This window comes from Gouania willdenowi, chromosome 20, assembly GCF_900634775.1.
Source record: "Gouania willdenowi chromosome 20, fGouWil2.1, whole genome shotgun sequence".
Lineage (NCBI taxonomy): Eukaryota > Metazoa > Chordata > Actinopteri > Blenniiformes > Gobiesocidae > Gouania > Gouania willdenowi.
This window is the reverse complement of record NC_041063.1, coordinates 10584460-10609407: the sequence shown is the minus strand read 5'-3', so window position 1 is coordinate 10609407 and position 24948 is coordinate 10584460. Positions and strand designations below refer to the sequence as shown.

General features: G+C 38.7%; 1 protein-coding gene across 3 annotated transcripts in view; it reads right to left on the bottom strand.

Annotated features, from left to right (window-relative positions):
- Nucleotides 1-1915: 1915 nt before the first annotated feature.
- The window catches only part of palmdb (palmdelphin b), a 44077-nt gene continuing 21044 nt past the window's right edge, over nucleotides 1916-24948 (bottom strand). The window contains exons 1-4 of one of the 3 annotated variants that reach the window (XM_028434410.1): nucleotides 17656-17764; nucleotides 3716-5870; nucleotides 3539-3630; nucleotides 1916-3357 (exon numbers count right to left, since the gene is read on the bottom strand). In XM_028434410.1, the coding sequence (XP_028290211.1) occupies nucleotides 3277-3357; nucleotides 3539-3630; nucleotides 3716-5795 (2253 nt within the window). In that variant the 5' untranslated portion in view covers nucleotides 5796-5870; nucleotides 17656-17764 and the 3' untranslated portion in view covers nucleotides 1916-3276. Of the gene's footprint in view, nucleotides 3358-3538; nucleotides 3631-3715; nucleotides 5871-17655; nucleotides 17765-19186; nucleotides 20979-21171; nucleotides 21277-24948 lie in introns of those variants that run through there. The other 2 variants (XM_028434409.1, XM_028434411.1) reach the window with 2 other exon arrangements.

Genomic DNA, 24948 nt, shown 5'->3' with positions numbered 1-24948 from the left:
TCTTTACATTATAATTATGACAAGTCCGTGGCCTGGGGCCCATAGTCGTGATTTATTTGTATAGATATTCCACCTTGTTTATTGCTCCATCCTTGACTCAAACAATAAAATAACAGTAAAATGTCAATGTAAACGCAATAAACCACTGTGTAATACTAATGCAAGTTACTTTACATTCAAACAGGATAATACGTGTTTCCATAATTCACTTTTTTATTTACACTATTACAAACTAATAAACTAAATCCTATTAACATACTGTAAACATAGTTTTTTTCTCTTTGTGTATTGATACAAATTGTTACACACTAAAACAACATACTGGCCTAAAACTAACATTATATTCAAAATGAGTATTGGAAAAATTACATATATTTCAACAATTAACTCTGCTCAATGTCTAATTCATTAGGTACACCTTGCCTTTACACAGGCATACAACCGCTGTACTATACATTCCACAAAGTGCTGAAAACCTCAGAAATTATAATTATTTATATTTTAGTGACAGTGTGACATTAGCATCAGAATTGGTAATAAGAAGCGCGAACGAAAACCAAAGCATCCTCTTACACCATTACTTCAGTATCTAAAGGCTTTCGCATGTTTGTGTAAACTGCAGATTTTTATCTTTTAACTATTTTTATTATGACTACAGCGACAGACCGTGCAGTCGTTTGTTTTTGTAGCTCAGTTTATCTGCTGCAAACGTTAATATTTACTGTTGTACAAACTTCATTATGGCTTTTGGGGATTATGTATAGAAATTAACCCTTTTTTGGGGCTAATTTCATCATGTTTTATTATATGTACAGTAAATATAAATGAACATATCAGTAGATATGAATGTTGAGCCATAATTCTGAGCAGGCAAGACTACATTGATGATGTAGACGGCATTTGAATATTTATAAATACAGAAAAATGTATTGAGCGTTGTATGAGCAATAAAGGAATCCGTCGTCTTCAAATTACGCTAACTAATGTGAAACCAATCTCCTCAGCTTCTTGCAAGCCGCCCACTCTCTCTATAAGCTTCTCCCACTTGGATCGACCCTCAATTCTCAGAGAACCTTTTTTTTTGGTATTACATCATCAAAGCTTTCCTCCATCACATTGTTTTTACTGTCGCCTTCGAAAATGATGGCACTAACCATAAATCAGAGGTTTCTGAGCACCGCACCTGGGTCCTACAACCATGCCACGTTCAAAGGCACTTAAATCCCTGTTTTTTCTCCACTCATATGCCCACTTTAAAATTTCACCAGGCCAAAAGCTTTGAAGATGATTCCATCTCATATGCCGTGACAAGTTGTTGAGCAGGTGTACCTAATAAAATAACAAATTAATGTATTTGAATCATAAAAAGAAAACATTTGGAGGGTTAAAAGCAATGCTAAAATGTACCACAAACACTTTTTTTTTTTTCTAGGCACATTTTTTACCTCATAATAGCCTGGAATGGTACTCCAAGTGCCATCATATGGGTAATTGCATTGCACAAAGGTGGCTGTCATTTGACTCTCAAGCAAGAAGTTTAGACCCAACCTAATAAATACCACTGCTTATATGACAGTTCAAATCATTGCTATGTTGGCACTTCATTCTTCAGTGTGGATCACTGTAAAAGCTGAAATAAGAGTCTTCATGTTAAACTAATTTCAAAGCCATTGATCTATTGCACTTTAAGGCTGGTAATCTGTTCTGCTGAGCATCGATTTGATCATGCACTTCCCCTTTAAACATTTTCCAGTGTTTTTAAAATGTACGATGCTGCAGGCATATTAAATATTGACAAACAAGAAAGAATTGGCCTTTTGACTTGCTTTCTGCAAAAGCTCTAAGAACTTTTTAAAGTTTGAAATAATCACGCTTCCCTGTTAAAATGGGTCTCACATTGAGTTAGTTTAAGTTAATTGACAGGCATTCTAAGTGCAGAATGGGAGTTCATCTATCAGGCATTCAGAACTCAAAAAAGCTAGAAAGCTGATAAAGATTCAATAAAGCTGAATCGGGGGACATGGAACACTTCTAGTGCATTTCAACAATGATTGCAATCATTAACTATACCGTATTTCACTTTTGTACCTTATTAATCCTCATTGTTCAGTCTGCTTCTAAAGGTTTCAGCAGATATCTGTAACTGGAGTTAATTATTTTTGGTCAGTAGGGGTGTAACGATACGGATTCAGTATTATTAAAGATTACCGCCTTAAATGTTTACAAGAAATGTAAAACAGGATTTCTGAAATTAGCGTTTATAGGCTACAGTTGTAAATAAGGAACTCTTTTAATCTGTCTGCCTCATAACGGTAAAATGAAAGAGACGAAGACTAAAAGTCTTTTAGTCTCCGTCTCATTGATGACAGCATACTAGCTGAGCCTCTCCTAACCAAGAACCAACCCGCAGAGGAACACAGTCAAGTGTTTTTCATCAAAACTGAGTTTTGGCAACTTTTTACGATGCTGCAAAGCGGTTTTAGATTCCAGCTGGTGTTGAAATATAATATAAATGGCAACCATTGTAACTGAAGATCGACTTTCATTAGCCTTGATTTAGTAATGGACCTGAGCGTCACGCTGCTGTTGTTGATACGATAATACCGGTGCTCTGTCACTTTGGTGAAGCTGTTATAATTCTTGATATGATTGCTGATGTTAACACGTTCATAATAAACAACCAATAATTTTATATTTAGCATCATAGTCTTACTGAACCCAAAATGTCCGTCAGTCATCTTTTAATCTTGGTAGAACCTAATAAAGTTGTTTTTTTCTTACTTGCCACTAATCCTACCAACGAAGGCAAATAATCAAACCTTAGCGTTAAAATATACAGATAATTTTTCAATTTTTCAATAAAAAAATTGCTTTTTTTCTGTTTTGTTGTTTTTGTTTGGTCTTCTAACTGATGTATCACTCATGTATTACTGATGTACATCGCCTTGAGAGTAAAGATACATAAGGCTCAACTAAAGTGAAACGTGAACAAAAAGAAGCAACTGTCATCTAACACGTGCCCTTTACATTTTAAAATCAAGGGTGCCCCAGCATTGCTGACTTTACTGTAAACGAGGGCCCTTTGGTGTGTGGACATTCAATGAAGTTTCTCTAAGCTAATATGGCTCCGCACTTCAAAAATGCATCACAGAAGCAAATGTGAGGTGACATAACATAAAACAACAACAATCCCAACAATATATATGTATCTGCCTTACAAAACAATATCAGTGACAGATATTGCTTGTAAACGGCAAGCAAGCAATTCATTTATCTTCAGTCATTTTTTGTAAATTCACCCGCCTCCCAGCGCAGAGCCATTGCACTTTTACGTCTTCCACCGCAGTTCTCTGAAAACTGTGGGAAAAAGCAATAATCAAACCATTATTCACTGTCCCACCTATTGTACTGGAGCTCAGTGGGAATTAGAGTTTGTTGACGTTCATTCACAGTTTTAAAACATTTATTCTCTCTTTGATGAAGGTCACGAACAACATTACCAACAACAACATGATGGGGAAAAAGGATAAGAACTTACTCCGTGATCACAGGACAAGGCAAAGCGATTCATCTTGTGAGTTGTTTTCATTGGCGATGATGGGGATGATAAACACTTCATCGGTACATCAACTATGAACAAAAATGAAAGACTGTCATTAGCCAGAATGTAATTAAAAAAAATCCGAATTGTAGCATGAGCAGTGAGTGAACGTACCTGAATGACTGAAGGCCAATGTGTCCATGCGGTTTGAGCCCCCCTTGTCCGTGTCAAACTTGTCCTTGCCGTAGAGATTGGCCCTGTCCTTTCGTAGCTCTTCCTCCCGTTGCTTAGCCATCTTTATTTCTTCATCCACAAACGATGCTGTACTTCTTGAACGCAGCTTAAAAAATGGGTTGTTTAGAAACATTTTCTCCTGGGATTCCTCACAGACTCTGCTCAGAGAGAACTCAGAGGCACTGCGGATAATAAGATTTGAAGTCTCTAGAATGATGACGTTGGAGCTGCTGTTTTCAGAGCTCCCATCACCCGACCAAGTTGGAACGTTTTCATTACCAGTTTGGGAATGGGAGCTCAATTCACTGCCAGGCTCGAGGATAATGACACTGTTTGCTGACACTTCATGTTTAAGTGGTTCCTTGGTGGGAGAAGAGGTGATGATGAATGATGGCATCAGTGGCGTGCTTATGGACCTGGGGTAATTCTGTGAAGGAGCACAATCAGTCGATTTGCTCATTTTGAAGATGCCTCTCTCTTTTTTGAAGTTCTCCTCCTTCTCCAATGACAAGCAAATATTCCTTTCTGGTGTATCTCCATCATCATGAGGGGACTTAGAGCTGAAATCCTCCAGGCCTGAATCCTCAGAGCAGGGGCTGAATTGTGTGTGAGAATGATCTCGAGCCAAGTTTAAGCTCTCAAATTCATATGCTTTTTTGTGCCCTCTGTCAATGATGCGCACTGGGGTGTACATAAAACTGTGGCTCCCATGAAAGCTCGGCTGCTTTGTTGTTGGAATGATAATCTTGTTTGTGGTCTGCTCCTCCATATCGCGCCACTGTTTACGAGCTAACTGAAAGTCCACATGTTCTGTGCTCACATTCTCACTCTTGGTCTCCTGTATCACACAGAAGTCTTTAGGGAGCTTCTTGGTTGGGTCAGTAACGGTTTGCTCGTCGTTGGCATTTATGGGAATGGGATCTTGGCTCCTTGCACAAGTATCTTCAGAGACTTGCTCTTCAAGGTTAAAATTGTTAGTTTCCATGTTGTGTGAAGGAACAGGGTAAATATCTTCAGATTTTCCCGGAGCTTCCTTCACACAAGGAATGTCAATGTAAACATCTTCAAAGTCATTGATACCATGTTCTTCACAGTCTGTGACCTCAATCTTCTGCACAAACAGATCCTGAGCACTCAGCTCGAGGCTGTCCAAATATGAATCATCATCTTCTTTATTAATTGAGGAGGAAAATATTAATCTCCATTTATCGATTGAGTCAGTGTCAGCGACCACTGGGCTTTCCTCTGTTTCACTTTGGTCAGGATCCACACAAGGTTCATAGAACATGTTTGACGAAACGTCTTCTGAAATACATTGATCTAACACCAATTCATCTCCATAATGCTGTGAAAGTTCATCTTGATATAATGCCATATCTTGATGGGAATCATTTTCAGGGTCAAGAATTTTGTCACCATCTTCCAGCTCCAGTTCAGTGCTTGGCTTTAGTTCAAGCTCTTGGTCTGATTCAGTGAACGATTCTATCACTAGTTCTTGCTCCAGCTCAGGAAACGGTTGCAGGTCTTGCAGCTGATCAGGCTCAGGGTATTCCTCTTCATCAGCATCCTGCAGTAGCTCAGCATAGCGTTGTATTTCACAACCTTCCACTAGGTTTGATTGCTGCTCGGGCTCAGAGTTTTCCTCTGGCTCAGGGTCTTGCTCAGGCTCAGGACACAGTTCTGGCTCTGAAAGCTCCATTTGAAAAGTAGATTGTTCCTGCTCAAAATCCTGTAATGTTATCTCTTGCTTTTTAAAATCAGTCTCATTCTCATCAAAACTGATGACACAAGGATAATTCTCTGAATCATGAGCAGAAAATGTGTTGCCACTGTACTCGTCGTGCTTAACCTCTGGAATCAAAACTTCCTCTTGATCCAGACAAACCATATCGTGCCATGAACTGGACTCTGGACAAACTTGCAAATCATTTGCAATGAGAATATTCTCCTCTGGCGAGTTATCCACAGCACCTTCCTCTTCACCATCCATCAAAAGCTTTGATTGTTCAGCTGTTTCCATGGCAACAAAAGCGGAGCAGTGTGTCTCAGTTGTGCTGCAGCATTCAGAGAGTTCTTTATCGAATGATGTCGCTCGCTGTGAAAAGAATGGACAAGAAACAGTGACAAGTCTACAAAACATCATCAACACTTTAACTTTAAGTGCAAACATGTTCTCATGATTCTGCAATTGGTTACATATACAGTATCTGTATGTTTTAAAAAGGTTTTGTCCTTTGTCAAACAATCTATACTTCAACATTTTCTAAACCAGCAGCAAAATTCAAGGAGCCTCTAAAATCAAGTGCTCAGTGTGTATGATACGTTTTTATATGACCTCAAACGACCTTTGAAAAGTTATATTTTAAACGAGTCAAAGATTAAAATGTGCTTCACACATCTTTAACGATATCAACACCAAAGACAGGAACACTCTGCATGCGTATGTGTTTGTGTGCAGTGGGCGGGGGAGTGTTTCTGTGTTTGGGTTTGCCATCACTGCACCAAGTGTACGTTGGGAGTGGATTAATAGCAATGAAAGAGAATTCCATCAAAAGCAAATGAATGAGAGGGCATTCTTCAGCTCTTATGTAACGCTGCAAAGCTAGGTCTTCCACCCACATGCAGCTGCAGTGTCGCTGCTGGATGATTAGCTGAGCCCTGAAAATATCTGCACAAGTACTAGGCACACACACACACACACACACACACACACACACACACACACACACACACACACACACACACACACACACACACACACACACACACACACACAAAAGTACATTATCATTCACTTTTGCAAGTCACAGTAAGAGCTGGTGCTTTGGGGAAAAATACAATCTTTTCTTGAATTCATCCAACTTTTATTCTGGTTTATTTATATTCCTGTACTTATATTAGATTTACCAAACTGCAAACTTTGAGGACATGATCCCACAGCAGAAAGAAAGACAATATTTACCCTGTAATTTTCCGAGTAAATGTTGTCCTTGCTTTCAAACATAAAAAAATTAGATCAAAACAGATGGATAGTGCTGAATGATAAACAAAGCCTTGTGTTCACGTGTTAGGAAGCAACAGCTAGCTCCCTCAAACTGAAGCAGGAAAACGGTTTATCTTTTTTGGGCAGCAAGATGTGAAATACTCTTTTTATGTTATTTTTATTTGTTTTGTAAGAGAAGTTGGTGTTTTATATAATTTGTAAGATTATACAAATTATAATACAATTATAAAAGTACTATAGACCCTTAATGGCCCACTTCACGAGTGACGTGGTTGGAGGCAAAAACAGGAAACGCTGCTGGCTAAAGGATATATATATATATATATATATATATATATATATATATATATATATATATATATATATATATATAAACAGTAGATGATGCAAGCAGGATTCGCCATCTTACCTCAAACAACTGACATTCTGACATTCTGACGCGCTCTACGGTAGCTCGTAGTTAAGGGTATTTAAACAAAAATACTCTTAACTCGATGAAATATTGACAAATTTACAAATGGTTTGTTTATTACAAACCTTATTATACGTAGGTATGACACAGGATGCTTGTACATGTTGAAATTGCCGCTTGCCGTTAGAAAATTGAGCAAGTTAAAGTGTATGAGGTAAGATGGCCTCCACGTTGCTACTTTGCTCCCCATTGTCTAACAGCTCGGGTAAGTCATTTAGTGTTTATATATATCTATGGTGGTTCGCCTCTAGGCAAAGCCCCGCCCAACAAAATACATCACAATGTTTACAAACAATCAAAGGGTCTATAAAACTAACCAGGAAGTGAAAATAAGTGACGGACAAAATGGCTGCTTAGGAAGGCCTAAAACCTCTGTAGATGACCTGGAAAAATGAATGCATGAACAGGTTTGTCCCAAGCTTTTGTTAGATTATATATTATCAAATGTTTTTCCTTTGGTGGTTGCAAGAATGGATGCCTGCTTTGGACTGAGACCTATAAAAATGGAATGTTTCTTGCTACCTTGTATTGTAGCGGTGTGTTTCTTTCTGTGCTAGTCATCAGTCATCAGTGTGTATGTGCTTATTTTGTCATTAAATGTCATCTGTCCATTTATTGCCCTTCACTGCTGCACCGGGTAACATGTTCCACCAGGGAATCACACTTTATTCTCACTCTGCTTGGAGTTCATGAATTCTTAAAAAAGCCAAAAGAGACAGAAAGAAAGAAAATGCATGTAAAAACAGTATTAAAACATTACTACTCACTGTCTTCAGCACCCTGAAAGTATATACATAGTTCCCACAGGTCACGTGACCCTCCCGGAGATGCCATCTGTGAGGGCAAGCTTAGAGGCACGCTTGTATTGTTTACCTGCTTCTCTGCATTCTACTCCACAAAAGACGGTTAAAATGTCTGACAAAACCAACACAAATGGCCGGTCAACCACCCAAAAAGCGGTACAGAGATGGTTTAGATAAACAAACGAGACGCAGATACGACAGCAAGATGGAATGCATCAGTATCGATCCGCACGAAGTTTGTCAAACCAAAATACCGCTGACCACAAAAACCTTCCTGCTATAACGCAAAATAGACATTCTAAACTATTTGGTTTGTTCCAAAAGTGCTTATACTATAGAAGAGTGCAGGCTTTCAAATCACTCGAGGCGTACAACCAGTTTGTGAATGGTTGAGTGAAAGATGTATACAGCATGACGGCGAATGGGAAAGTGCTTGTGACATCCGGGGTATGCAAAACTATTTAAGTAAACAAGGCAATTTATATCATGGATTTCAATAGGAGAGTAGGAGGGGGTACCCCGGCGGGCAACGCAGGTGGGGAGATCCGCAAGAAGGGCCCGGCGCGTGTCCTTAATTGCCACCGCCAGCCACCGAGTCCCGGCCCCCTCTGCCCGGCACCTGTCAGGTGAAGGGGGCCAACAACGGCAGCAAGGCCAGGGAGTGGGGAGGCGCCACCGACGCGGCGAGGTGGGCCGAGCTCCGGGTCTCCGTCGACGGGGAGAGGAGGCCGTTGGTGGCTGCTCCTCCAGTGAGCCCAGCACCGCTTCGCACCCCAGCTCTCAGAGCCAATCATTATCCCGAAGTTACGGATCTGACTTTACTCAGGAATCCACATTTAACTGAACTACCACGGTGATTAGTGCAGCCATTAACCCAACACAAAACTACCATATATCATGTGCTATATACAATATATGCTCTTTTGCCTGTGAACAGAGGCTAAACTCGTTTCAGCTGCCCACAACAATGGGGCCAGGTCGGGAAATGCCCATATGTTGTAACGTCTTGGGAACCATGTTTAGAAGACACAGATATTTATTGTCTTTGAATAATTCTTAAAAAAAAATGATATTTGAAGCTTAGTATAACATTACAGAATGATCTGTGCTGTCCCTGTTTTACAATGTGATGTACAGAAGCAAGTTATATGTACATAGTGTGATAAATATAGATTGACACATACTGTCAAATCAAATATAAATATATTTACTTTGTAAGCCTTTACAAAAAAATCTAAACTGTACAAGCAGTTGTTGATGTGTATGATCTTTTTTTTTCAGTGTACATGATACATTGACCCTCCGTTCTCAACTTCCTCATAACCAGAGATAAGCTGCCACTCAGATTAATCACCAGCTGTCCTATAAGACGACAAATCGTAGAATTCCTTTGAGTAGGAAGGTTGTTTTCAGACTCATTAAGGACAACAGAGAGCTGTTGGGTGCACAGTTAGTCTAAATAGGACATCATTTTAAAAATAGTACTCAGGTCATTAAAGTAAGAAATGAGAAGAGTTTACATATTTGTTTTTTTTGTTTTTTTTTAGCAAACTATTAAACAATGCTTGGCCATTACTTCCAGGCCATGAAAATGTTTTCGGGCTACTTTGAAAGCAAAATGTCCGATTGCCTTATATACTGTAAGTAAGTAAGTAAGTAAGTAATATTTATTTATATAGCACCTTTTACAGACAGGAGTCACAAAGTGCTTCACAATGCATACAGTGCATACAATACAATACAAATTACAGTTGCAGTCACAAAAATATGATGGTCATAAAACAACCCTTTATCACTGGAATTTTTAAAATGCTTTCTGAAACAGATAGGTTTTCAGTTGGCTCTTAAAAGCATCAACGGAATCAAGCAGACGCAGCGAAAACGGAAGATCGTTCCAGAGCGTTGGCGCGACCGCCTGGAAGGAGCGATCTCCTCTGGTCTTGTAACGGGTACGGGGGACCATGAGCAGGTTCTGATCCTGGGACCTCAGCCTCCGGGAGGGGGTATAAGGACACAACAAGTCTCTAATGTAGGAGGGAGCCTGACCATGCAAGGCTCTGAAGGTCAGCACCAGAATTTTAAAATTGAAACGGAAAGTGACTGGAAGCCAATGAAGGGCTTTTAGAATGGGAGTAATATGGGCCCTTTTGTTTGTGCGAGTCAGTAACCTCGCTGCAGAGTTTTGTACCTGCTGGAGACGAGACAGCGCCTTTTTGTTTAGACAGGAAAATAGGCTGTTACAATAGTCTAAACGGGAAGACACAAAGGCGTGGATAATCATCTCAAGATCATCTCTGGACACAATTGAACGTAGTTTAGAGATTTTCCTCAGTTGGTAAAAACAGTTCCTTGTCAGCAGTTTAGAGTGGTGCTCTAATGACATTGCTTTGTCAAAGATAATGCCAAGATTTCTAAGGCTTGTTTTAGCAGACAAACTCAGGTCGCCCAAATACTGGTGAATCCCTGGCAAAGCGTCATCAGGGGCAAACACCAGCACCTCCGTTTTGTCTGGGTTTAGTTGTAGGGAATTTGCACCGAGCCATTGTTTAACTTGCGCAAGACATTTCAGCAGAGAGCTTAATTTCTGGATCTCAGAGGGCTTAAAAGAGCAGTAAAGCTGAATATCATCCGCAAACAAATGGTAGGAAACATCATCAAAGGTCTGGATCATTTTCCCTAATGGAAGGATATAGAGTAAAAACAAAATCGGGCCCAAAACAGAGCCCTGGGGAACCCCACACAGCAAATCAGCAGGGTCAGACAGGAACTCATTTGCATAGACACTAAAACTCCTCCCCGACAAATACGAGGAGAACCACTCCAAGACTGGTCCAGACATTCCAACCAGGTCACGCAGTCTAGTCAACATGGTTTGATGATTCACAGTGTCAAATGCTGCCGAGAGATCTAACAACACAACTGATCAATTCCATCAAAACTGACACAAAAGAGATTGTTTTCTTGGCTTTTGAATTTATAGGCTGGGAAAATTTAGGGATGAGTGCAATTTATATTTGAAACAATAAAACCGATACCGTGTAACAGACCAAAAGAAAAAACCACTGCCCTTATTATACCCAGGGGGTAAAATAGCCCAGACCATATTATCATTTTTCCATACGCAGCAACCTACTTACGTGGACGTCATTTCTTTTTTCCTCTAATGGCAATAGATAACAACACTGGTGCTGTAATGCTCAACCTGCCAACCAGGAACATAGCATCAAGCAATTGTTCCACCTTTGTGAAATGTTTGAGTTTGTGCAATTTCTGGAACCCCCATACATTTAGTTTGTTTTGTTGTATTTGCTCTTTTGTCAGTAGATTAAGTAGATTAAGGCCAATAAATGGCAGAATAACCTGCAATTAAGGAGCGCACATTCTGGTTTTGTTGTGAACTGCTGTACTGGGCTAGCAATGTGTTTTAACTTTATGTTCTATTGCATGAGTTGCTGTTCCTTCGATGCGTCATTGTACAAGTTGAATCAAATTTTTAAATCTATTGATAACGCAATTGCAAATTCACAAAATTGAACAATGAAATATAAATATGAAGCCCCAGTTGACCAAACTATCAGTCTGAACATGCTACTGGAGCCTGCAGCCATTTGACAACCACTAGTAAAAAGCCACGCCCAAAATACCACATACCACCTCCACCTACTGAAACACTGTACCATAAAATGTTTTGGGAAGTCACTTTAGCAGTATATGCAGTGTTTCTGGGGGCAAAGACAAAAAAATTACATTAAGAACTCCTGCACACTTAAAAAACCTATTAATGTAATGTCATGATTGTACATTGTATCCCTACAGTGAAATTTGTCTCTGAATTTGACTTATTCTGTTGAGTATTGATATATTATAAAAACATTAGTTGATTGAACATATACCAGTAACACCCTGAAACTGTGAAATTCAACTCGCTACAACTTTAATGAGAAAGATGAGGTCGAGAGGATGCACAGAACTCTGCAATGTTTGGCTGAATTTCAGAGAGTTTAATTGTTCTCCACTCTAAGTCTTGTTCTGAATTTTGTTTTCATGTTTTGTCAAAGCTGAAAATCGACTTTCACACAAGTATGTGGTCGCAAACGGCACCGAGCATGATTGGCTAGCGCAAAGAAACGTAGCGTTTGTTGGATTTGCGCTTTTTTGATGAGATTGTAAGACGACCTTCTAGCGGTGACAGAAAAATTTCATATATTACTATTATTATTATTATTATTATTGACAAAAACAGAGGCCAATGTGTAATTTGTGGCAATGCATGGAGGATCCTGACTGCTGGTCTATTTATATTTGAGTTTCCAATGTTGTTTTTAATTTTTATTCACGTACCCCTATGAAAATGTGTGTACCCCTAAGAGTACCCGTACCCCACTTTTGGGAGCAAGGGTCTAAGGGACTCCACATCCCACAATGCAATGCACAAAACCTTTCCGACACACGTTTACTGTGGAGATAAAAACAAACGGTGAGCATCTTTTTACATTTTTTTGAGCCAATGGTTTTTGATTTATTGATTTATAAGGCCTATACCAGGGATCGGCAACCTTTACTCTCAAAGGAGCCATTTTGCCTCATCTCACCTGGATTAAAGTCCTCCTGGAGCCGGAAACAAAACCTTCTCAATGAAGACAATACAGTGAATGAAATTCTATACAGTTAAAATGACATAGAATAATGTTTGATTTCATGATTTGATTTATATTAATCATGTAAATGGAAACTTAAAAACAGATTAAAATAAAATGAAATAAATTAACATCAAGAAATAACAACTAAACAGTATCTTGCATCTTCAAATTCTTCCACATCTCAGTTTACATGAACACAATGTCATATAAAGAAGATTATTTTTAGTTAATGTATTTAAAGGGCTGTTTAAAAGATGTTGCAGGAAGTGAAGTAGGAAGGTGCTGAGTCATTGTACAACGTGATTTATTTTTAGGTTAACAAATTGTTATATCTTGATTTTATTTGTCATTAATCAATAATAGCCTCTGTTGGAAAATAACAACTCTTTATTTCAATAGGTTTTTTTTTAAAGCTATAGGGAGCCATTGCAAAAGAGTCAAAGAGCCACATGAGGCTCCAGAGCCGCAGGTTGCAGACCCCTGGCCTATACTATGTCGATCTCAATCTGATAATACATAAACACATTATCGCAATACGTGTAAATTGCTTCATGTTTTATAATTCACAAGGGTTAATTTCTTAGTTTACTGATTATTTTTTTTTTTAATTAGTGTTGAGTAGGTTGTAGTTTTGGCCTCTGGACTTCCTTTGTGTATAACTGTTTAATGAGGTCACCCCACACACACCCACATCATGCGATGTTTAAAAAGGGTCAGATCACTCTGCGTCTGCTCATTTTCCAGCCGAACCCTGTCATGAGTTTTTCCCGTCAGCTGTTTGGTTAATTTTTTTGGGTCCTCATTTTGTTTTTCACTCTGGGGTTTTGTTTGTTGTTGGTTTTAATTGTGCTTCCTGTAAGTGCATCATGAGTTTGCCTTTTTTGCATTAATGAATCACCCTGAACTGCTCCCAACGCCACTTACCTCAGCCTCCTCTCTAGCACTAAACAAAATGTGGCCACAGAACAAATGAGAACAAGAGCAGAAGTATACTGCTCACGATCTACAGTCTATATTGAATCTCTACATTTTGGAGAAATATCATATAATGAAAACACTCCCGGGTGTCACTTTCGACCCATTTCTTTTTCCAGTTAAATAAGATTTTTATTTCACATGTGAATGCACTCACAGGATTTTGATGTACTATACAACAGGGTCGTTCCAACCTATTCACGAAGAGTTTATAATCCTGAAGGATTTGGACTTCTCCCACACCTGATTTTAGTGAAACTTCTTACCAGGCTTTTTGCAGAGCTGCATGATGACACGTCATCAGATTCAGGAGTGTTGGAGCAGTGACATGTCAAAAAGTAACTCGACTATATATTTTACAAAGTCATCTGAAACTTCTCCTTTTGAATTGTTAAAATACAATATCTAAAATGTTCAGCTGATAAAAGCTATTTTGTTACCTGTAGTATATCTGCAGACTATTGGCACATTTATACCTACAGTGGGTTGTATCCGCACCCCTTTAACTTTTAACATTTTGCCACACGATGGACTACAAACATGAATATATTCATTTGAATTTTTACGTGAAAGACGCACACTAAGTGACACACGATCGTGAAGTGAAATGATATTCATACATGATTTTGACCTTTTTTTAGAAATAAAAAACTGAAAAGTGGGATGTGCCAAAGTTCCTGGGCTGCTTGCCAATCAGAGAAGGTTACAGGACACACGCTTGTATGCACTGTAACGAGTCTCTGAGTGCGCTAACAACAACTACACTAGGGGCCTATAAAATCCACGTTAAAGGAATCACTGTATCTGCTGTTGAATGCGGAAATGGACAGAATCAGGTTGAAACGGTGTCGCCGAGAGGAAAAGGACTTATTTTAATGCGGAAATGTCCTCATCCTGGCCGCTTCAAACACCATCTAAACCACCCAAAACACCGTCTAAAGTGGCAAAAAACTACGCAAATCATCACTGACTCCTAAATCAGAGCGGACCAGTGCCCGCTTAACTTTAATGTGTCTGTAAAGCTCCATCCATTTCTCATGTAGCGCTGCTGTGCTCAGTGCAAACAGCAGCAGATTTAATCAGTTTTGTATTTTACTAATTATTTTAAATTACATTTTTAATTTTGACTTACATTTTTGTTTAATCATAGTTTTCTTTTATATTTGTATTTATTTTGTTTCCTCAGTATAACTTATATCTTCCTTTTAATTGTATCTTACTTTATTTTTGAGATACATTTTAGTTTCATTATGGTTTTTTTTTTATTATTAGTATCTAATTTGGTTCCTTGAAGAAGTTAAAAACTAATATTTTCTGAAAAAAATGATAATTTCTTTTAAATTCCGTTTTTTTAGAAATATCAATGTGGAAAACACGGATTTTGGAAAAAACCAAAACGCATATGCAATTAAATGTATAAAATATTTTAGAAAATCGTAAATCAAATCGCAACTGCAATATCTGTCAGAAAAATTGGTACACACCAGACAGGTCCGGGATAAAGTTGTGGAGAAGTATAAAGCTGGTTTAGGTTATAAAAAGATTTCCAAAGCTTTGAACATCTCTCAAAGTACAGTGAAATACACCATCCAAAAATGGAAAGAGTATGGCATCACTGCAAACCTACCAAGACACAGCCGTCCTCCTAAACTTACAGATCGAACGAGGAAAGCACTGACCAGAGCTGTATCCAAAAAGCCTATGATCACCCTGGATGAACTGCAGAGAGTAACAGCTCAGGTGGGGGAACCTGTCCACAGGTCAACTCTTAATCGTACACTGCACAAATCTGGCCTTTATGGAAGAGTGGCTAGAAGAAAGCCATTTTTAAAAGAAAACCATAAGAAGTCATGTTTGCTGTTTGTCAGAAGTGACATGGGGGATACAGCAAACATGTGGAAGATGAGACCAAAAATTAAGTTTTTGGCTTAAATGCAAAACGCTTTGTTTGGCGTAAAAGTAACACTGCACATCACCCCGAAAACACCATCCCCACTGTCAAACATGGTGGTGGTAGCATCATGCTCTGGGGGTGCTTTTCTTCCTGTTCTTCAGCAGGAACAGGGAAGATGAGAAGATGGTTTGAGTTGGTGGGAAAATAAAAGAAGCCAAATACAGGGCAATCTTGGACGAAAACGTGTTTCAAATTCTAACGGTTTCTTGATATATGACAGTAATTTTTTTTTATGCACAATCAAGTGTTCACAGCATTTTCTACTGGTTGAGAGAGGAATTACTACAGTAGATTGACTTAGGACTGTCTATTTTACTGTCATGATAAGTGAATATTGTAGAACAATTCCACACAAGTAGTAGTAATACTACCTTAGCTTTAATTCCTATCTTTAAATGCTGCATACTCAGTGGTGTGGTGGTTTCTTATGGTGAATAAGGTAGCGTTTTGTTTGCAGCTCCACCAGGACTTATTTCCGTGTCATAGGAATTACAAATTGCGATCCTTTGCCCTCTTTTTTTGTGTATTACTGCCGAACTGCTGACATGCTAAGCTAACCGTGCCTCCGTCTCTGTGAGTGTTGTTCTCCTGTAGCAGAAGCTTGCGCACGCAGGCACATGCTCACATGCAGCTTCAGAGCTCTCAATTGTGTCTTTCTTATCCATTTACACCGTAACTAACACCAGAGCTCTACTGTTTACCTTCCTATTTAAAAGTGCAACGTTGAAAAAGGGTCCGTTCTGAAACGCGGCGCAGCGTAGTGTTCCGAAAGTTGTGTAACCAAATATGCCGGTATGGCGGTATATTAAAAACTCATATCATAACAAAAATACATACCGGTATTTGGTATGAACTGGTATACCGCCCAGCCCTACCCTAATAGTAAAGCCCTTCACAAGCAAAAATTCCAGTCTCAAGATGTGCAGGACTGGTAGTGGAGACATACATCAAAAGACTAGCAGCTGTAATGGCAGCAAAAGGCGGTTCCACAAAGTATGAACTCAGGGGGGTACTTTTGCACTGGGTAGATTTTTATTTATAAAAAAAAAGTTCAAAATCATGTATAAATTTAATTTAATTTCACGTCTTTCAAGTAAAATTTCAACTAAACATATTTATGTTTGTGATACCTAGCGTGGCAAAAATGTGCGGATACTTATGCAACCCACTGTATGTGTAATTAATTATTTATTGTATTTTTTTTTTTTTGCATCAAAAAGTAACTTCAGGGTAAGTAAACGTGACTTTGTAAATGTTATTCAGTTTGAATTTAAATAATGTTTAGGGGCCTTTTACAGCACCTTGTTACAAAACCTTCACCATGTTCTTGTTTTAGCTCATTTATTTTTGACTATTTGGTGGCTTTTATAGTTTTATCTTTCATAAGCTTTTACTCTGTGACTGTACTTTTTACTGTTTTTCATGTACTTGTCTTCAATGGTATTTATTTGTATTTGTATTATTTTGACACTGTAAACTGGTTTGATGTACTGCTGCTGGGACACACTTGTAAAATAGATTATTAATTTCAATGTGGTTCTCCTGAATAAATAACGGCTAATGAACGGCGTTATCAGTGACCCTGGCAATATAATGGCTGTTCCTTTCTAGCAGCTCCTGAATGGCAAAATAAGGCTGAATGAATGTTATTCTATCATACTTTTATCTACTGTTGCCAAACTGGCCAGTCTTTAGGAAATAAATTCAAACATGCTAAATATAATCAGATATTACAATGACAGCAAGCTGAATTTGACCTTTTTTTTTACTACACGTAATGCATGGTAAACCCTTTCCATTAATCTGCGTTAGTGTGTGTCCTCAATTTAGTTTCAGTCGCACTAGCACACATCCCATGCTGAATAAGTGTTTTTGCTGTTTGCCGTGCAGCATCATTCACACAGAAGGCAGATAAAGGACAACAGTTAATTTACAGCCATCTAAGGCAAATATGGTGCTAATCAGCTCTCTAAAGGGAAAAAATGCATTCTTAGCATCTCGATGCATGCATGTGTGTTTGTATTCGACCTACCTGAGACTGTTGGTGTTGATGCAAAGGGCTCTGGCTCTGGCTCTGTCTCTGTCTCTGTGTGCAGCCTCACACTCTCAGCTCTCTCTGGCTAATTCTGCCTGTGATTGGATGGCTGACTGTAGGAGGGCTGCAGCTTTAACCAGCCAATACGTGGCCTTTTTCTGATGAACAAATACTCAGGCAGAGATCAACTCATGCTGTGGTCAGACAAAGTCTATCTCTGAGGTACTCTGACAAATAAAGTGAGAACTACGCGTGCTTTTCTCTCTGCGAGCAAGGATAAAGCACTATTCAAAGATGAATAACAGCCAAAGGACATATTTCTAGGACCTATTTGCATATTACATATTACATAACAATTACTGTCACTCTTAAACTGCGCAGGTTACTGCACTGAATAGTTTACTAGTCATTGATGTTCAGCAGCTTTAATTGCATCAGATTGTGGAGGGTCTGAGCAGCTCCTTCAATGGCAGACTCAAACACCCACAGTGTAGGACTGATAGGCCACGGGCTACGATAGCTATCCATGCACCCCCCACAAACCTCTGACACCATATATTTCTGATGTCCAACCTTCACCTGTGAGCTACTTCAAAGCCAGTGACGAGTCCGAAGGGCTACCACTCCAAAACGCAATTATTAAATTAGGGGTGTCGCGGTCCAATATCAGCCTGAAAGCGAATATTGGATCAAAATTTCCGAATTTCCGATTTATTTATTTATTTTTTCAATTATTTTTTAATTTATTTATTCAATTATTTTTTTATTTATTTATTCAATTGTAGAATACTGTAGATATTATGTTGAAGGTTAAAATGTATGTAACCAAAATTAATACATGTATGTATGATTCATGCTGATATAGGATCAATATTGGTATCGGCCGATACGCAAGGCTGCAATATCGGTATCATATCGGAAAGGAAAAAGTCGGAACATCCCTATATTAAATACAAACATTTTCACGTTTTCACTTTAAGCTTCAACATGCACCATTTTATTTCTCCTAATTTATGCAATTGTTTCCATTTTCATTACGTTTCACAGGAAATCTGCATGTCCCTATTATACTATCCACTAACAACTTTAAATGACAGGCTGGTATGGCCACAAATGTTACCTAATGCAGTTATTTTAAATGCCGTTATTCCAAACACTGCTCATAAGTAAGCTTTTACATGGCATTGCAAATGCATCGTGATTATCTGTAATTTACTCATTCTCATTTTTTAACATGAGCAGGGTTTTTCCCTAGCATTGCTATCAACACAGTGGCAATGCCGATCTACAATGGACAGAGGTAAGGTTTACCTTTAAATTACTTTCTTAACTCTGGTGATAAATCCCAGCAATCTAAACCTATTTTACATGATGATGGGTCTCCATTCCACTCCCTTTGGAATGGAGACCCAATGGTGTACCTGCATAATAATTCTACTGATATCATAGCTTTGGAGAACCCTGAATTATTAATCCACATGTGTGAATACATCTAGGAAGGAATGTGTGGAAGAAGAAGAAGGCTCTGTCACATTTTTGTTGGGCAAAAGCCTTTATTTCATCATTGAGTGACATCATACAGAAATCCAGTTTTTTCAAACAGAGGCTAATGCAAAAAAAAAAAAAAAAAAGAGTTGCATTCTTTAAAGAACAATAGTAATAATCACACTTACACTACTTAGTTAATAGATGAGCTATAGGTCATTAATGTTGGTCAGTCTGATGAAATAATATACCTATAATGGACATTACAACAATAGAATCTCGTTTTTAATTAGCCACAGAGATGCTAGCGCAATACTGAATGGCTTTATTATTAGTTATATAAATGGGACAATATCCAGTTGCCCATTTCAGGCTAATTGTAAAATAACTACGTAAGTTTGAGGTCATGGCAGAGTTCACACACTGATCAACCAAGAAGAGCAATTTACCAGTTTAATACACGGAACACAAATTAACTACCAAAATGTTAGCATTGTTTAGTAATAGTTCATAGTTCAAGGATGTTCAATTCTGTTTTGACCAACTTTGATTTGTTTTAGAATAAACAATGAAACTCTGGTCCTATTGAGTATTTCAACAACCTATGGACTGTGGAAGTGTTCTATCATTATTCAAACAGAGGTTACCTTTCTCCAAACTAATACTGCCTATGTTTGCAGGCTCAACCTTTTCCTTTCCCAGCCTGGGAACACTTTTTTCTCCACATTTGTGAATAAAGGTTGGTTTATGAAGTTCTAAATCATCCCAATTTGAGTCATTAGAAGAAACAACATTGGCTAGACACACTCTTGGTGTGAAGACTCTACTCCTGTATCCCTTTGGATGGTAGGACAACGGAGCTTCTTCCGCAAATTCATCTTCATCACACTCATGGTTTCCATTGTTGTGGTCATTCTCATCTTCCTCCTCATCATCATCATCATCACTTTCGCTGAGCATCACCAGCTCAGCTTGGAAGTCTTCATTCTCCTCATTCACAGCATTTTCATAGCCCATGAAGATCATGGTGACAGGTTTGGATTCTAGTCCATCTGGCAGTGTGTTGGCAAACTTCAGGACATTTTCGTCTTTGGTAAAATCATCAGAGCTCTCCTTTTTGGAGTGGCCATCTATTGCCCTGGGTTGTACAGGTCCAGGTATTTCTTCAGAGATGACCTTTTTAGGAAGCAGAGAAGCTGGGTGTGAACCTCCTGTGTGTGTCTTACTGTTGGTGATTTCAGATGAAACTTTGGGGTTAAAGAACGACTGTGGCTGTGACTGAGGATCACTCATTAATTCTCCTGGGACTTGAAAGCTGAGCAGCTCGGCTTTGGGGCTTTTTAACGTTAAGTCTTGATGGACGGGTCTTTGGAAAGGCGATGTGTTTTTGTTTCTGATTTCTTTCTGTTCTTCACTGCAAAGGCTATCATGTTTGAACTTCTGTGCTCCATCTTTGAATGACGGTGAGTTCTGTTCAGAGCCCAGTGATTGGGTTTGCCTGTGTGGTTTATTTGATGCCCCCGGTGTTGAGGGTCTACTGGTGCCTTTGTAGGGTAGTGAGTAAACCGGTTGATGGTACTGAACCTCAGAGGACTGCCTCTTCTCTGTGGCCTGATGCAGGAGCTCTTCCACCTCTTCCAGTGTCATCTTATCACTTCCATCAGCAGACATTTTAGCTCCGTCTGGTTGGAACGCGTAAACAGATTTTCGTCCATCTTCATATACTTTCAACCCTTTTTCTTCAATGGTTTCCGGGGTGATAGTTGCTGTGGAAACCACCTCACTTTTACCTGTTTTTCTATTATGTTCCACACTGATTTCTATTGCAAAAGAGGCTGTAAAGAGAGAGATTTAAATCAAGCTTTATTAAAAATAAAACTAATAAACAATTGACAAATAATGATTGCTAAATAGATAAAATGGTTTGCACTGAAGCTGATGTGAAAATAAGAGAGATCTGAAAATGGAAGGATGGATGATAGATATTTTTATGATAACATTGGATGTAAACATTAAAACTTGCTCAACCTTTCTTTTGTTCATTCTTTTTCAGCTCAGAAAGAGGACTGTTTGTTTTTGCAGCCAGTTGGATGAATGATGCAGTATCTGGCGAGGAATGGTGATGAGTCACATCTGAGAAGAAAAAACAGACCCATAATATTAAGAGCAGTTTTGTATGAAACATGTATCATGTTAGTCATCATTATTGTTGCAAAATCAGTTTTATGCTCATGAAATTGACACAAAACTTGGCAAGACCGTTATTCCAAGATAACACGTGTGGAAAAATCACTCTGGGACAAGGCAAAGTTCACCACAGGTTGGACGCCGAGACAAACCACAGACCTTTTTGTTGCAAATGTTTTTTGATTGAGGGAATAAGCAAAAAAAAAAAAAAAAGATAAAAGGGTCACTTCTGCTCTTCTGAGGTACAGCTATTGTCACATATTAACATCCATTCAGGTCAATCCAACAGCTATTTTTGTATTTATGTTTAAGAGCTGAGAAAACTTGTACCAACAGGCAGCAAAAAAGTATGAAATTGTCATGTATCTTTTTAAGCACTTCTTGATGGCCCATGGGTTGACTCCAAAGGCCGTATATTGACAATCTATAGTGGATGTCGGAAACTGATTTTTGATTATTTAAACAGTAACTAAACCCCAAAACCATTTTTTTTTTCTGCTGAATACAAATGTATTTGGGTATTAAGAAATGCTGTTGATTGATCCCGGTCCAACTCTCAAACTTTTAGTGAAAGTATTTCAATTTAGCCTTTTTAGTTGTAAAATGTCAGAGTGACTGCCCTTCATGGGTTGAAGCCCGGCTATTACAATTGAATTTTCACGAGATTCTGTGACGTTTTGGGACCATCTTGCGTCACAAACAAGCACTATTAGCCCTGCCCCTTTTGTAAAAACCAGCACCGGTGGACTCTACAGTCAGTGGTGAGTAGGTTGGATTGAGATAATTGTGAATAGAGAGATATAGTAAGTATTGAGTAGCTAGTTAGCATAGCATAAATTGCTCTGTGGAGAATTTATTGTATAAACTGGCCCATAATCAAGGCAATTTTTGACCCCCCCCCCCCCCCAGTTGCAGGTCAGCAAAAACCTAGGAGGGGTTAAGTGACACCGTGGCCGAATCCTGTATTGTTATTTGAGGAGAGGCTGAAAATCTTTGCATTCTATGTCTGCGCCAGGTTCACATGGATCAAGTACCCTCATATTTCAGTGTGACAAACCAATCAGATACTCAGATCTTTATAAAGTAAGATAAATTGGCCATTTTGGAAGTCCAGTGACACTGGATCTTAGAAAAACCAAGTTCTGCCTGTTCCGGAGATCTTGTTTGATGTAAATCTGTAATATAGCAGCCAATATAAAAACCATTATATTTATCTATTTAATATGTTAAGCATAAAAAAACACACTTTTAAAACCCATTAAAACATCAAAAGTGATTGTGTCCCCTTTTATATATGGAAAAAACCAAAAGGCTTCCCAAGAAATATAGGATGTTTACTTTCAATATGCAGCATTAGTTTCAAAGGGCTAAGTGCTTCATCGAATAGCATCAGTCCACGTTGTGCCTTGGTACCTCTGTTTACAAAGCTGTACCTGATGAAGCCAGGTTGAACTTGATTAAGATACCTCTTTTGGGTCGCTGTGTACTGGTTGAAATTCAACTAAATTTCCCCCTTAAAAATGAAATAAAAAATAAAATAGCACAGGATCTGTGATTTGCTCTGAAAACGTACCTTTGATTTTAGGAGCCCACCAACCAGAGCACAAGTTGTGTCTTAAGCTAGCACATAGTAAAATATCAGTGCACTAAATAATTTAAAGAGACGGAAACACTAGCTTACCCTTGGAAATGCGCAAAATCTAAACCTGGTAATGGAAACACCTGAATTTCGAAAAAAAAAACACTCAATAATCACTCAATAGTTTTTACGCTTTTATGAGGAGGAACTTCAGACATTTTGATATTGAAATGTGTTGCAAAATCAATATACTTATATTACTGCCACATTAGACAGCAAACAACAAAGGAATACAGAGTTTTATCAGGAGGTTTGGAGTCTCCATCTTCCTGCACCTAAGTCTCGCGGGATGACATTTCATGGGAGTTCCGAGGCTCCTGCCCAAAACAACCTTCAAAGGAAACACGTTGAAAGCGCAATTATACGTTGTCGACATTTAGAAACGTGGCTTTTAATTTGCGAAAATCTGTATTGGAAAACCAGCAACTAAAGGCAAAGGCTAACAACAAACTTGCATGGATGACCATGTTTCTTATTTAGACTGCTTAGACTGCTTATATCGCCGAAAGGCAAGAAAATGGAATTCAGTTTACACTTCGTTATCCCTGTGGTTTTTGGGTTTGTAATAGGTTAAGGCCACTTAATCAGTCCAGGCTGACATTTGAGAAACATCACTATTCATCATTAAGATGAAAAACCTAAAGAGCCCAATCAGAGCGAGAGAGAGAGCAAGCATTTGAAGGGTTGCCAAATCAACTGTTTGCTCCAAACCTAAAAAGTAAAACACATCAATGCCAAAAGCCCCTGAGAGCATTGTAAAAATAGTGAGGTAAAATCTTTTTCTTTTTTTTTTTCTGGCTGGTCAAAATCCTCTGTAACACAGATGGTCGGATCAAGAACACTCTCTGTGAGGGAGGTGTGTTCTGCAATGGCCAAGTGAATCACCTGACATGAATCAACCTGAGAAAAGACTCAGAACAAACAAGAAGTGAAGATGGATGCGGTAGAGAACAATCAAAACACCACTACACACAAAATCCAGCGTGTGGTGATTTGAGCCAAAACATTTAAGTGATTTTTGGTTTAATTAAGTTGTTTTGTCTAATTGCTTTTAGTCTATGTTAGAATCACTGTTTCTTTTACCTGCTTGGCATAGAAATGTCCCTAAATGAACTCAGGGTATTAATGCAATAGCTTTGACTAAACTACAGGTTTTTTTTTAACCTTGCCTGCAAGATAGATTCTGGTGTTCACAAACACCAGAATCTAGCTTGTGCTGTTCCTGCCTTTGCCTTTCGAAACCGAACCGATCATGAGGCAGTGTTGTGGTTTAGGGCGGGAAACTGGCGCATGCACAGTTGCAAGGAGAGGAACTATCTGGGCTACCGCTATTAGCATAGCTCCGAATCAAAATAGAAAGATGTTGACGCAGGAGGATGGTTAACGTGCCCTTAACTTGCATACTCATGTTGCAAAAACAGCAAAAGTCACTCAACAACTTCATGACCGCCGCATCACTATCCCAAAAGAAAGTTTTCACCAGCAGAGCCTTGTTGTTGCTCAAACAAATCATGGTGGACAGGCGCTTCGCCCAATCAGCTTCAAGCATTCTGTTCATGTCCCTCCATGGTTCCGAAAGGATTCTCCAGACACAGACCCAGATCGATGTGGAGAACTCGAGTTACAGGGAGGGGCTACACATCAATCTGGCTCTTGCTAGGTTAGAGTTTTTCCTATAAGATCAACATTCGACCAGAAAGTTTGCTTTACTAATGTCTAAGGCACATACAAGAATGGGTGCACAAATGTGCCCAAGACTCCCCTGAAATCATTTAGAATCTTGGAATAATGGCTTGAAGTATTAGAAACATAATATTAGTAGATTAGAAGATTACAATAGGTAATGTAAACACAACAACAAGCAGTCAGTTATTACTGGTTAAGAGTTAAAAGTCAAACATGTTGAACGTGATGACATAAAACTATATCTTGAATCATCATTAGGGTTATATTATGCCTAATACTTGCCTAGATGCCAC